This window comes from Rana temporaria, chromosome 3, assembly GCF_905171775.1.
Source record: "Rana temporaria chromosome 3, aRanTem1.1, whole genome shotgun sequence".
NCBI classification, from domain to species: domain Eukaryota; kingdom Metazoa; phylum Chordata; class Amphibia; order Anura; family Ranidae; genus Rana; species Rana temporaria.
The window spans coordinates 391,248,590-391,263,203 of NC_053491.1; the positions used below are offsets into that span (position 1 = coordinate 391,248,590).

Consider the following 14,614-nt stretch of genomic DNA (forward strand, 5'->3'; position numbering starts at 1 on the left):
CTGGGCTGTCGTCGGCTGTAGGGCGACCCACGCCATCCCCAGAACATCATGGGGTGCAGTCAGGCCCTCTGCAGATCCTGGGCATGTTGGTGGAGGAGGATATCGGCCAGAGTCCATCTACGGAGGAGGAAGTGGTGGAGGAGGCCGTTATCCTCAATCTGGAGGAAGCAGTGTCCCTCCAGGAGGATCCCACCATCCCTGACCGACCCACCACCCACCCAACCATAACATCATCCCCCTCCAGGGCAAGCCCCTCCAGTGTCCCTCCCTCCAGTGTCCCCCCCTCCAGTGTCACTCCCTCCTGTGTGGCCCCCTCCCCTTCTTCTCCCTCAGTTCGTGCCCCAGCCTCTCCTCCAAGGAAGGCTCTTTCTAAAACTAGGGGTGTACCCTCCAGCCTCCGTGAGGGTCTGCAGGAGGAGCAGGCCCGGCAGACCCACCATATAGGGGAGATGGTGGGAGACCTGAGGCGGGTGGCGGACAGCCTGGCATCCTCCTCCTCCTCTGTCCAGCAGGCCCTCACCCACCATGCTGACCGGGGGGACCGACAGAATGAGACCCTGGAGGATGTTAGTGGCAACTGAGCAGCCATTGTGACCTGTCTGGTTGAACAGCAGGATGCCACTGCATTATTAACTTCGGAGGTGAGCAGGTTGGCAGGTGCGGTGGAGGCCAACACTGCTGCTGTGCGGGAGGAGGGGAGACTTACCCGACGGCAGTTGAGGATCACCACCACATGGCAGATGAGGATGTTGGGACAGACCAACACCGTCCTCAACCGCCTGGCCAACGCCATGGAGGGCATGCAGGCACCACCTGCCAGGAGAGATGAAGTAGGGGTTGATGCTCCCCCCCCCCTCCATCCCCACCCCATGCTCCACCACGGCGTCTGAGGAGCCAGAGCCGGGGCACCCTTGGGCCAAGGATGTCCAAAAGAAAAAAATAATTTATGACCATTTTTTTTTTTTTTTTGGTGGCTCAGATTATGAGCTTGTTTTTTGGTTATGCTCAGATTTTGAGTTTTTTTTTTTTTTATTGATGCTCAGATTATGAGCTTTTTTTATTTTGTAGCTGCCCCTGGCATGTTGGCACACAGATGTGAGATCCAGAAAGTGTGGGTGCTCTGCTTGTTCAGCTCGTCCGTCTTGGTGCTGCTGTAGTTGCTCTCCAGCTGACCTGTGGCCATCTGTTGCTAACTTGCCCCTGCTTTTATAAAGTGCAAATTTGCCCCGGCCAAACAGCTTGCGCGCTTTGGGAGCAAAATGCTCCTCACACGCGCAAGTTTATGAATCAGTGGCAGTTCCTCATTTGCATATTTGCTGAGGGAAAACCATGAGAGCGCAAGTTGCTCCCTGAGCAAAATTGCCCCTTAATTGCGCCGGGGCAGAGAAACTGCCTCCGTGCAAAAATGGCACATTTCAGGCTTAGCTTGCTTTCTGGGTCACCCGCAAATTTGCCTGGGAGCAAATCCGTACTTGCGCGGCGCAAATCACACTTGCTCCCGCGCAAGTCGTACCTGAATCTGGGCCAATGCATTTATATAGCACTTTTTGCTGTGAAAATGACAATGGTCCCAAAAATGTGTCAAAATTGTCCGAAGTGTCCGCCATAATGTCGCAGTCATGAAAAAAATAGCTGATTAGTAGTAAAAAAAAAATAGCTGATTAGTAGTAAAAAAAAATTATTAATAAAAATGCCATAAAACTATCCCCTATTTTGTAAACGCTATAAATTTTGCGCAAACCAATCGTTAAACGCTTATTGCGATTTTTTTTTACCAAAAATAGGTAGAAGAATACGTATCGGCCTAAACTGAGGACATTTTTTTTTTATATATCTTTTTTGGGGATATTTATTATAGCAAAAAGGAAAAAATATTGCATTTTTTTCCAAATTTCGCTATATTTTTGTTTATAGCGCAAAAAATTAAAACCGCAGAGGTGATCAATTACCACCAAAAGAAAGCTCTATTTGTGGGAAAAAAAGGATGCTAATTTTGTTTGGAAACCACGTCGCACGACCGCACAATTGTCAGTTAAAGCGACGCAGTGCCGAATCGCAAAAAGGGGCAAGGTCCTTAACCTGCATATTGGTCTGGGTCTTAAGTGGTTAAGTGGTCTGCAAGTGTACAACTTGCCAGTGAAAATGTGCTGCAAGTTAACAGAAGAAGAATGCGTATCGGCCTAAACTGAGGAAAAAAACGTTTTTTTATAGATTTTTTGGGGGATATTTATTATAGCAAAAAGAAAAAAAAATTGCATTTTTTTCAAAATTGACGCTCTATTCTTGTTTATAGCGCAAAAAATAAAAACCGCAGAGGCGATCAAATACCACCAAAAGAGAGCTCTATTTGTGGGAAAAAAAAGATGTCAATTTTGTTTGGGAGCCACGTCGCACGACCGCGCAATTGTCAGTTAAAACAACGCAGTCCTGAATCGCAAAAAGTGGCAAGGTCTTTGACCGGCCAAATGGTCCGGGGCTGAAGTGGTTAAAGTGGAATAAAACCCCCCTGTCCTTTACAACCAAGGAAGCTGCCTCCACAACTGACATGGTGCTGCACATGTGGTCAGTTATAACACCAGTTGACAGTTTGTTGAGGACAAGAGCAAATGTGACAGTTAGCGATTCTGGCATTCTAGGAATGTAACTTTTTTTTTAAACCGTTTAAGGTTAACAAAAAATACTTTAGGCCCACATTAAACAGTGTGATGCATTGTAACAGCACATTGCAAACCCCTCAGTCTCAGATAGCAAGGATAACTTGCCACAAATTCGTGGTAGTATTGTTAACTTGCCGTACATTTTTACTGGCAAGTTGTAGACCTGCAGAGCACTTGAAGCACAAGTTCTAATTGTCACTTTTCCATTTTGTAGCAAATTTGTATGGCAAGTCTGTAGCAAGAGCAAAGTTACAGTGGTGAGTCTACAGAAAGAGCTCTGCAAATCTACAGCGTGTAAATTCAGCCACAGTGCCCCCGGTGGTGGGAGGACTATTGGCCAACATAACTGAACCAGAACTTGCAGCAGAATTGCAGAATGTGTGCAAAAAAAGTTGATCTGGAGTCATGCACGCAGACTTGCTGCAATTGAAGCACAATTGCTTGCTAGCTGGGGTGCCACTATACAATGTAGACCAGTGCAGACACGTTCCAGCATGCTGGCTGGTGTGACTAAGCCCACAGTGAGGGTCAGTGAGATCACATAGAGAAATAAAAGAGTTGAGGATGAAATGTCTGATTCCTGGTCCCCTGCTGATCTCAGTGGTTCCTCCCCACCCCCCCTATGTCACTACAGAAGTGAGTAATGATAAGGGCCCATGGGAGGAACCACTGAGGGCAGCAGGGGACCAGGAATCAGACACTCCCAAACTGTTGGTTTGTGAATAGCCTTCATTACAGGAAGCAGCAGAGGTAAGTACTCTTCTTCTCAGGGTGCCCTTTCATTCATAATTTTATGTTAGTATCTGAGTGACTTTATGATGCCATTATTGTATCCAATGATAGAGAAGTCTGTTTCCATGCGTGCCTCTGTGTGCTCTCACCTAATCTATGCAGCGTCCTCCTCCCTCTCCTGCTCCATTCAAGTAGTGAGAAGTCAGCCCAACTCACACACAGCATCCCCGGGTACCACCCCTCCTCCCCGCACTCCTCAGCATCTCCATCACTTGGCCTGGACACTGCGCCTGCGCACGGCATCCCACTCCTCAGCCACGCCTCCCTCCCCCTCCTCACGTCACTCACACTTTCAGCTCCTATACAAAACACGAGGGCGCGCTCCCGTGCGTGCACTCCCTCCTCCTCCCCCTCCCTCTCTTCTTCTCCTTCAGCTCCTCCGCATCCGGGCATCGCTCTCGCGTGCGCGCGCCTCGCTACCAACTTTTCTTCTCTCAGCAGCTTGGAAAAAAAAAAGCTGTGCCCCCAGTCTCCGTATCCCTCCGCCGCGCTCCGCTTCGAGAAGTAGTGCCCGCTTCAGTGAGCCCCTCAGAAACTCCGGCGGAGGAGACGGGAGAGACGGGGGGAAGAGGAAGACGACTGAGACCGGGGAGAAAAGTCCGTGAGGGAGGCAGAAAGGAGCCGGCAGAGGACGGAGGAGGACTGTGAGTGTGGAGGGGGAGAGTGAGCGGAGGAGTGCGAAGTGATGAGTCCGCTCCCCTCACAACTTGCTCACAGCGAGTAGTTCTCCGCGGACAGGAGCTCACTCCGCGCCCCGCACTCACCGGACTTGGCGGAGGGAGACCCGCACAGGAAGAGCCCGGCTAGGGGGGAGGCCGGAAAAACTTCTCGGGGGGGAACGGAGCGGAGGAGGGCCGGACCGACATGGAAGTGCAGAGCCTGCAGGAGGCCATCCAAGTGGAGATCCAGTGTCATCAGGTAATCACCTCAACTCTATGGGGAGGGGGAGGGGTACTCAACTCAGGGGGGCCCCCTACTGCTCAACCAAGTAATCACCTCAACTCTATAGGGGGGAACGCTACGCAACCAGGTCAGCAACTCAACTCAGGGGGGCGCTACTACCCACCTCTGCTCAGGGGGTGGGGGGGTGTTACTTCTCAACTCAGGGGGGTGCTACTACTCACCTCTGCTCAGGGGGGGTGTTACTTCTCAACTCAGGGGGGTGCTACTACTCAACTCAGGGGGGGGGGGCACTACTACTCAATTTAGGAGGGTACTACTACTCAACTCAGGGAGGCACTACTACTCACATCAACTCAGGGGGGCGCTACTTATTTAACTCAGGGGGCACTACTACTCACCTCAACTCAGGGGGGTGCTACTATTCAACTCAGGGGGCACTACTACTCACCTCAACTCAGGGGGGCGCTACTACTCACCTCAACAACAGTTCCCATAGGAGGGAGCTTTCTCTACTCATCCCAGCCAATTGCCAATTGGGAGTCACCCTGGACGACACCCCCTTATTAAAGTAGATCTGGATGACACTGAGTTTGTCAAAGCAGCATGTATCATCATAAACAACGTTTTCACTCGTATTCGCCATCCTTTTTATGCGTCTCGGTGCTGCTGATCTCCTCTGACCTTTTTCAGACACTTCTTGCCTACATGCCCGGGCTTCAGATGTGGTTGCCCGCTGTTGCTCTGGAGCGGATGTTTGTCAGACCACGTCGTCAGCTTGGCATGCTCGTGGTCTCCACACAATGTGACAACGAAGGAGCATATTTGGGAGACAGTTGTCACCGCTTAATGCCTGAGTAAGGCCCTTGGGCGCAGGGTGACCAATGGATTGATTTAATGGAAGTTGTAGATTTGAAGATATTAAAAACACATTTTGAAATGATGTGAGGACTTAGTGGTTTTATTTAGGTTTGCCTATTTTTTGTCGCCCACCCATGAATAAAGTTTACACTTTTATTAGAACGACCTAAGAAATTAGGCTTTCTGCGTTTGTAAAGCACCCTCTCCAGTACATTGAACTTTACGCCTACTCTGTGCCCCCTTTTAGTAAATCCCCCTTAGTGCCATTCCCTCTGAATATATATATTTTCTGTACCTGTTCCATAGCTTGTGCCCATCCCTTCACAATCTTCTCTTTGTAATACTTTGTGTTTTTTTCTCTTGGGATCCTAACCTTGTTTCCATTAAGAAAGATAACCTTCACTTTACTATTGTTCGCTGTTCAGTGTTACCCCCCCCCCCCCTGCCCCCCACCATGTTCAGTGCTTGGCCTCACTGTAGGGGCCCTTTTTATTAACAACGTGTTTCAGTATCCGCATACACTTTGCTGCCTGCTTAGCACTTCCAGTACTCAGAACTCCCTATTTTCTTTCTTTTTTTCCTCCATCGCTTTAAGTTTTGTGTTTATTCCTCTATCTCCTTCCTCAATGGTCTCTCCCCAGACGTGATTGCTTTCTGCTGCCATTTCATGTCGGCGTTCAGTAGATCGGCAGCGTACTTCAGCCTGTTCACTTGTTCCACTCTTCATCATTTCATCACTTTACTTGATGTTGTTTACTCTCCTTTCGTCTGCCATGCCTCTCATTTCCATGCTGTTTTCCTCTGACAACTCAAAGTCCCAGCGTCCCTGGCGTAGTCTACTTTTTCCCTTCGTCCCTGGCGTAGTCTACTTTTTCCCTTCGTCCCTGGCGTAGTCTACTTTTTTCCCTTCATACACCTTTCACTACTATGCCCATCTACTTTCTCCCCCTTTCTTACACTCTCCCTCCTGTCCTTACTCATTCCCATCCTTTGCCCCCTCCCCACTCTTCCTCTTCTTTGCACTCACCCCCTCCATCTCCCTACTCTTCCCCTTGTTCCTTTCCCCCCCTCCCCTTCTCCCCACTCTTCACCCCCCTCCCTTTTTTTCTCCCCCCTCTCCATCTCTCTCTCTCTCACTACTTCTTCCTCCCCTCCCTCCTCTCCCCGCCCCCTCCCTCCCTTGTCTTTTGCTGGAGCAAGCAACAAGGATTTGGAAGTAATATTGCGGTGCTGCTGCGTGGAGATTAGGACGAGACCTGAATATTTATGAGCTGGCTTGGGGGAAACTGCCTCACACACGCACTGTGTGTGTTTACTTGCCTCTTTGTTCCTCCCCATTTCCATCAAACTTGAAACACTTTCTAATTCCTCCTCCTCTGACACTCTTCTTTTCTATCTAGATACACTTAGTTTTTTTTTTTTTTTTAGTTTTTTTTTTTTTTAAAGGCATCTTAGATTTTATTTTCTTTCTTCCTTAGAAACTAGTTGCACGGATGAAGCAAGAGCCACAGGTAAATGCAGATTTTTAAACATTTTTTTTTTTTGCAAGCTATTTTCATGTCCTTCAGATTTGTTGTTTGTGGTGGAGTACAGCTGTACAGTGGGAGGATGACAAACTTTATCGGCTGCCATCGCTTTTTTTTTTTTTTTTTTTAAAGAGATCATTCCCATGTGAAGGAACAGACTTGTGTTATTTTTTTCATCTTTAAAATAAAAGGTGTCAGGGAATAGCAATTGAGCTTCAAGAAAAAAATCACATGAACATTCTTTTGCACAGTATGTTGACTCCTGCCTTTCCTCTCTCCTAGTCCTGTGTTTGTCGCTACGGAATACTTTTAAGTGATTTTTTTTTTTTGCTCCAATGTATCCTTGAACGCTCCGGCAGAAGTTGTCTCTCTGCAAGATAAATAATGTTCTGATGAGACATCAGAAATATCTTGTACACTTGTTTTGTTTTTTCTTTTCTTCCCTTCCCCTCTACATGCCATACTTTGTAAACACCCTGTTAAAGTGTGTCATTTTCCATAGGCGATCAAGGTTGCTCAGTGTGCAGCATTCTCAGCATTCTCCTCCATGGCTCAGCAGATCACACACGCATACACACACACACACACACACACACACACACACACACACACACACACACTTGTGAGTTGTAGATGCATGGATTTTCTTCCCCTCTTCTTTTTTTTCCAAGGCATCCATTTTGAATGGATGGTCTTGTTTAGGAAGGTTTAAAAAAGAAAAAAACACTCACGGAGTGACTTTTTGATCTTGACGTGCAGTAGGGGCTGGGGGGATGTTTATATGACGAGGGCTACAGCAGATGGATGTTGGAGTGTTCTTTGTTGCAGATTGCTGCAGCAGGCAATCCATTGAACACTTTCTCCTCTGGCTTTATTGAGACACTTTCACTCTCTTCTTCTTTCTTGGCACCACAAAGTTAACTCTCTGATTGCCAGAAGTGCAGTGAGCCCCCCCCCCCCCCCATCCTCTTTCTTCCATGCCGGAAATGGAAGAGAGGGGGGAGGCAGTATGTTATGTGGTTGTGCTCCTTTCAGTACCATGGACAGATGCCATTGAAAGCCTTCTTCCTCCTTCCCCCAGTGTAGTGAAATGCGCAGAACTTTCACACTGGAGCTTGTGCATGTTATGTGCCTCGCAGCTGGCTCATTTTAGGGGTCTGTGTGCTGTTTTGTGAAGCCCCAGGGCGAATGTGAGCAGTTTGCGTTTCTCTCCTCCCCCCTTTCAATGAATCGATCGCCCTTCCTTAGGAATGCAGCAGCTTTTCAGCACCAAACTTGGAACAGCTCCTTTATCAATCTCCGATCCCAATCCATCCCCCTTGTCCTTTCCTTGTCCAAGCCATTGCCCCAGGTCGGTGATTTAATGTTCTGCTGTTACTTCTGCTCGAGTTTGGAAGCCTTGTCATGTTAATGAGGGTTTGTCAGCACTCTCAGTTTGGTAGTGGAAGCTTCCATTTTGTGAGAAAGGGGTGTTGGTTTCTTCCTAACATGGAGAAAAGTCTGCAGAGTTTGAGATGGGGGATGGGGCCCCATTCATGCTGAACATTACCATTTTGATTGCTTTGATGCCATTTTTGGTGGGGGGAGGGAATGAAATCACCTCTTTTACTCGTGCAGAAACACACAAAGATGTTTAATCACTGTACAGAATCAGAAATCAGATACTTTTCTTTTAGCGAAGCAAAACCTTTTTACTGCCTCATACCTAAAGGCTGTTAGACCTTTAATTGGAGTAAAAGAGGCAAGCTGTTGACTACAGTTTGTTTACAAGGATGCCGATTTTTTTTCTCTTTACTGCAACAATGCATTGCTAGGACCAATCTGTGTGTTTGTGTTGTGCTTTAAGAGCCTTTAAAGAACAGCTGCAGTGACATTCACTGCATCGAAAATAACTACATGAATACTTTAAACCTTGAGATGTTTAAGGATTAGCATCGACCTTTGGTTTGTTTTTAGCACTTGTATATATATTTGGATTATTTCACCAACTGGTGCAGTGAGAAGTTTTTAAAACCAGGCAACATATTTAAGTTAATCATAAGTTATATTTGAACTATTCTAGATAGAAATGTCAATTTAAGAATGAAGCATTAAGAATGATTTTTTTATGAGACTTACAGTTTATTAGCTTGTTAAACACAGGCAAGTCTTTGAGGAAGGGAATAAAATGAGATTTTTGTTAGATTTAAAAGAGTTTAAAGATCTGTTTTTACCATGTGGGGATAATGTATCAGATCGATGAAAAATTGGAACCTTTTGCATAAGTTCAGCTCTATTTACTGATTGAAAAGCACATACACATAATTGGCCTGTGTGTCATTTTAATCTGGTCATTCAATTGAAGGTTATAGAGGGAGATTTACTAAAACTGGAGCACTCAGAATCTGGTGCAGCTGTGCACGGTAACCAATCAGCTTCTAACTTCATCTTGTTCAATTAAGCTTTGACAAATAAAACCTGGAAGCTGATTGGCTACCATGCAGAGCTGCACCATACGATGCACTCTCCAGTTTCAGTAAATCTCCCCCATAGTACCTAAATATGTGGATTGTGCATTATATAGAGAACTGCATGGATGATGCAACAAGCTTAAGTACTTTCTACAACCCACTACTATGATGTTCACTCAGCTGTGCATGTTCAAAATAATATAGTTATTTCTTCCTTTTTTTTGCATTTCCTTTTTGCCTTTGTACTAATTATCCAGTTTATACATCAGCTGTTTCATTATCTTATCCAGTTTATGAAACTGCTTCAGAAACTGTACTTTAAGGGAGTGATTTATCACAACACATTATCATTCGGTTCATTGCTTCATTTTTATCATTGCTCTATAAATCTTATTGGCTAAGGTCTAATAATCTGATATGTGTTGTCATCTCATCCCAGCACGGACTTAATTCTTGTCACACAACACGCACTGTTTAAATATGGAGCTTGAAAAAAAAAAAAAAAAGAGCAAGCACTGCAGCATTCTGGGGGGATTTGGACCCCAGCTGCTTGTTTGCATTAGATTTTGCTTCAATTGTCTTCCATTCTCTTTGATTTGCAAAAGCACAGATTTGTCTACATGGGGTGGAATAGTTTAATAGTTATAACCATCGAAAGCCTCCAAGTTTATGAAAACATTGCTAGGCAATGTGCAAAGCGCAGTAACTTGTAACAGCCAAACAGCAATCATCATTCATTGTTCTGATTGCCTTAAGCTGATAAAGGCTAAAATCCGATAGTGTGCAGCTCAGATTCATCGCTTTTTCCACTCCTTGTTAAGTAAGCCTGAACATAGTTTTACTGGTATCTCTGTGTATTTTTTATGCCTGTATTGCCAGATCCCTCTGGTTTTGGTTTATTTGTTTCAGAATGATCCTGAATCACCTAGGGGGTATTGGTATAGAGCAATCAATTTGATTTTCATAAAACATTCACTGGTGGCGAACCAATCACTGTCTTTTAAAATGTACGTGCCTGGAAGATTCCCCCATAGTGAATGTTCACTGAATGTTGGATTAACTGCTTTTTTAATATGCTCCAAAGTGTGCTCTTGGAGAAGTTAATCGCATAGATACAAGAGGCCTTTCCAGATGTACTTTGAAAAGCCTGCTGCATCTTTCTGCAATAGATTCTATAAAATATAAGGTTATTGATAGCCTTAGTAGTTGAGTGGTTGTACTTTGTACAGTAGTCTAACCCTATTCTTCAAAATTATAATAAACCCTTTTTCCATATATTATTAAAGATGCTGATGTGTGGACTCACATTGTCTGCAGTTTCTTCCTATAGTTCTGCATTTATATAGTCACTTTTCAAACTTACGCCCAATGGCTGGCCCTAATTTCCTTTGTACAGTTGGCTCCTTTACTTGCAGTGTCCTGCTGGATTTACTCTTCTATGCAAGCTAATGGAAAGAGAACTATTTACTGATGTAAATATCATACCTGCACCAACAGGCAATAGAAGCGCTAGGGCCTGCCTCTGCGCCTTTGTTTGAAAGCAGCTTACAAGGGTTGTGCATATGTCATGGTGCTTGAATCAAGGGACATGTAGTCCCAAGGAAGTGGACTCTTGAGTAGAGTTGAGCGAACCCGAAATGTAAAGTTCGGGTTCGGTACAGACTTTGGGTTTTTCCCGAACCCGAATAATTGGAAAAAGTTGGAAAAAGTTCGGGTCCGGGTTCAGAGTTCGTGCGGTTCCCCCTAAATATCCATAACCAGACCCGTTATCCGAGCACGTTGACCTGGCCGGCCGCAGAAAAGAGGGGGGGACAGAGTGCGGCCCCCCCTCTCCTGAACCGCACCAGGCCACATGCCCTCAACATGGTGAGGATGTCCCCATGTTGATGGGGACAAGGGTCTCATTCCCACAACCCTTGCCCGGTGGTTGTGGGGGTATGCGGGCGGGAGGCTTATCAGAATCTGGAAGATAAACGTTGATAAATGCTCAAAAACATTGCTCACCAGCGTTTTTTAACGTTTTTGATCCATTTAAAAAATATATATTTAAAAAAAAAAAAAAACACTAATGCGGAAAAACTCTAACAAACGCTAAAAAATGCTATTGCAAAAACGTTGAAAAACTCCACTGCAAAGCGACTGGCATTTTTCTAACGTTATTTTAACGTCCAGTGTGCATGAGGCCTAAAATGTAATTTTTTGGAGCAGGAATGTATTTTGTTTTTGTAAGTGGTTTAAAAAAATAAATAAATAAGTATTACTACTCTAACTCACTGAATCATATCTGTTTGTGTATGATGTCAGCGAACTGGCTGACTTCAGCCATGAATTGCAAGTCATATACTGTAGTGGCCCACTTTGCTCTTGGTGCTTTAGTGATATGAAGGTTGGATCAGAGGAAGAATGTTGTCATGAGCAAAATAAAAGGGAAAATAAGCATGCCAGGCTTAGTATTTGTTTTAATCTGTGTGCAGGAATTGTGGCACGGGAAGCAGTAAAATGCAGTGGTGCTGATTTCTTTACTTGCAGCATGTTTAATTTAAGCAAGGCCAGCAGTTTGATGAACAGTGTTGCTGTTCCGTTAACAGGCTTCAGCATATTTTCTTTGGTGTAAAGCCAAGCAAAATGGCTGCTGCCTGTGGCCTTCTCTCAACAACTTCTAATTAATATCAGAAATTATAACAGCTTGATAAAAGAATTTCTGATAAGGATAGGATTTTAGTTCATTGTGATTTATAGCCAGCAGGCCTAAATAGAGGCAAGCTCAAGTTTTTGTGGCATTTCCTCAGTACATTTAGGCCCTTTTCTTATATCTGTTGTTGTTTCTATCGTTATTGTTAGTGTCAGTATTTTAACCAAAGTAGGCAAATGGAGATTCTCAAGATTCTTTGGAACTTTAAAACTCACATTACAGTTTTTGATAGCTGGGTAGCTAAAACATTTAATAGTTTTTTAGATCCCTTGGGTATTCTGAGCAAAATCAGTGGGGGAGATTCAGATGGAGATACGACGGCGTATCTCCTGATACACCATCGTATCTCTGAGATCCGACGGTCGGATCTATGCGGCTGATTCATAGAATCAGGTTCCGCATAGATCTCCCTAAGATCCGACAGGTGTAAGTGACACCGTCGAATCTTAGGCTATATTCTCCCACTGCCCGCTAGGTGGCGTTTCGTTTTTTACACGCAACGAATATGCAAATGAGGATTTCCGCCGATTCAGAAACGAACGCCCGCCCGTCGCTTTTTTTTTTACGTCGTTTGCGTTCGACTTTTTCCGGCGGATAGTTACCCCTGCTATATGCGGCGTGTCCTATGATAAGTATGGCCGTCGTTCCCGCGCAGAGTTTTGAATTTTTACATCGTTTGCGTAAGTCGATTCAGAATACGGCCGGACGCAAGTTACGCTCACGCCAAAACCAATGACATCCTAGCGACGTCATTTGGAGCAATGCACTCTGGGAAATTTAGCCGGCGGTGCATGCGCAGTTAAATCAGCGCAGGGACGCGCCTGATTTAAATAGTACACTCCCCCTAGCCGCGGAATTTGAATTCCGCCGGGGGATTTACGATACGCCGCCACAAGTTTTGAGGTAAGTGCTTTCTGAATACAGCACTAGCCTCTAAAACTTGCGACGGCGGATCGTAAATCAGATAGAATACGCGGATCTAAAGATCCGCTGATCTATCTAAATCTACCCCACTGTGCTTGAATTCCCAGGTCTGTGTACTTAACATGAGCGGATCCTATCCTATTTTCTCAGCTGGAATCTGTATGTAAATTTAAATGTAAAAAGAGAAGTGGGAACAGCTGAAGGAGAAGAGAACTAAGGTTTAGATGACATCTGTACATCTTTGGTGTTGTGTGTTGTGGGCACGTTTTTATACTTGTTACCATTGAAGTCTGGGTAACACATGTATTTCTAGAAATCGCATCAAGAATGCGGCAAGCAGGTCTTTTTCAAATGCACTTTTTCCTCCACTGCACCTAAAAGGAACAGAAAGGAATAAGGAAAGTCAAATGTCACCACTGGGGTCCTCAGTAGATATAAGAAGATAGGGAGTCATTTATTTCAGAAGGCTCTAAGTTTTTTACCTGAGATTTCTCAATAAGTGGATTGACTCTTTTAAGAGGAACTAAACTGTATCTGAGCAGCACAAACCAAAAATGCTATTTAATACATTTTTAATATTCAGTGCAAACTCAGCCATCTGTCCACGACTCCATGTTTCATTTTGTTGGGAAATCACTTTGAAAAACACCCCCTAGCATTTCTAGCAGCGGTGATCTAGAGCTAAGGGCAGATAATTAATGTAATACATCTGCCCTTAGCTCAGGCATGCAGGCAGGAGGGTGTGCTTAGCTGAAAAATAGCTCATGTGCAGAGAGCGATGATTGGCCAGCGGAAGAGGCGGGGTGCACTGTAACGTGTAGAGGTGACTCGCAGGAGTGACAGGAGTCAGGCTAAGAGCGATCTGCGGACATGGCCTTCTGTATCCCGCGCCCGGCGCTGCATTTCTCTTTTTTATATGATCGTTGCCATTGAGTATAAGTGTGAAGCTCTGCTGTATTGGGACCATACCACTAACCAGTTCCTCTGGTCGGATTGTTATGCTGGGCTTGGTCCATGAGGACCTTTGAATCTGGTAAGCAGATTTTTATCATCGGTGGTGGATTCACATGAGGCTCTCTGGGATCACAAACAGTTACTAGCCGGATTGTTCATGGGTGTTCAAATCAGACACTTTCTATGGACTGTATTCACTCACTGGCATATTTTTCAATCATTGACTATTGAATTTGTTTCCCCTTTTTTCCTTTTTTAATTTTCTTGTATGATCAATTTATTTTTTCACTGATTGCAATTCTTTTTACATTGGCTGGAGAGGACATTGATTCATATACACGTTTATCCACAGATTGGATTCCTATATGGTCAGAGCCATAACATATCACTGTTATTCATATGTATCACTGTATTTGTGTTTATTTTTATTCTTAGGTACAAACACACATTTTTGGGCTTTATGCCCTCCTTTTTGTGTTCCCTGAAGAGGAATGCTAATTTCCTGGTGTAGCGCAGTTATCCTTTTTCTCATTATGGTATTGTTTGTAGAATTTTGAGGAAAAAATGTATTGAATCCATTTTGGAATAAGGCTGTTACGGGGATATGCAATTAGCGGACCTCCAGCTGTTGCAGAACTACGATTCCCATGAGGCATAGCAAGACTCTGACAGCCACAAGCTTGACTCCCAGAGTCAGAGGCATGATGGGACTTGTAGTTTTACAACAGCTGGAGGTCCGCTAATTGCATATCCCTGCGGTAACATAACAAAATGTGGAGAAAGTTAAGCGCTGTGAATACTTTCTGGATGCACTGTATGTATTGGTTTACAACCACTTTAATGTTGATTGCGAGAGTT

The 14,614-nt window shown here is 44.7% G+C and overlaps 1 protein-coding gene across 4 annotated transcripts in view; it reads left to right on the top strand.

Annotated features, from left to right (window-relative positions):
* Window positions 1-3,845: 3,845 nt before the first annotated feature.
* The window catches only part of PHF21B (PHD finger protein 21B), a 161,487-nt gene continuing 150,718 nt past the window's right edge, over window positions 3,846-14,614 (top strand). For 2 of the 4 annotated variants that reach the window (XM_040345802.1, XM_040345803.1), the window contains exon 1: window positions 3,846-4,367. In XM_040345802.1, the coding sequence (XP_040201736.1) occupies window positions 4,314-4,367 (54 nt within the window). In that variant the 5' untranslated portion in view covers window positions 3,846-4,313. Of the gene's footprint in view, window positions 4,368-6,647; window positions 6,722-14,614 lie in introns of those variants that run through there. The other 2 variants (XM_040345805.1, XM_040345804.1) reach the window with 2 other exon arrangements.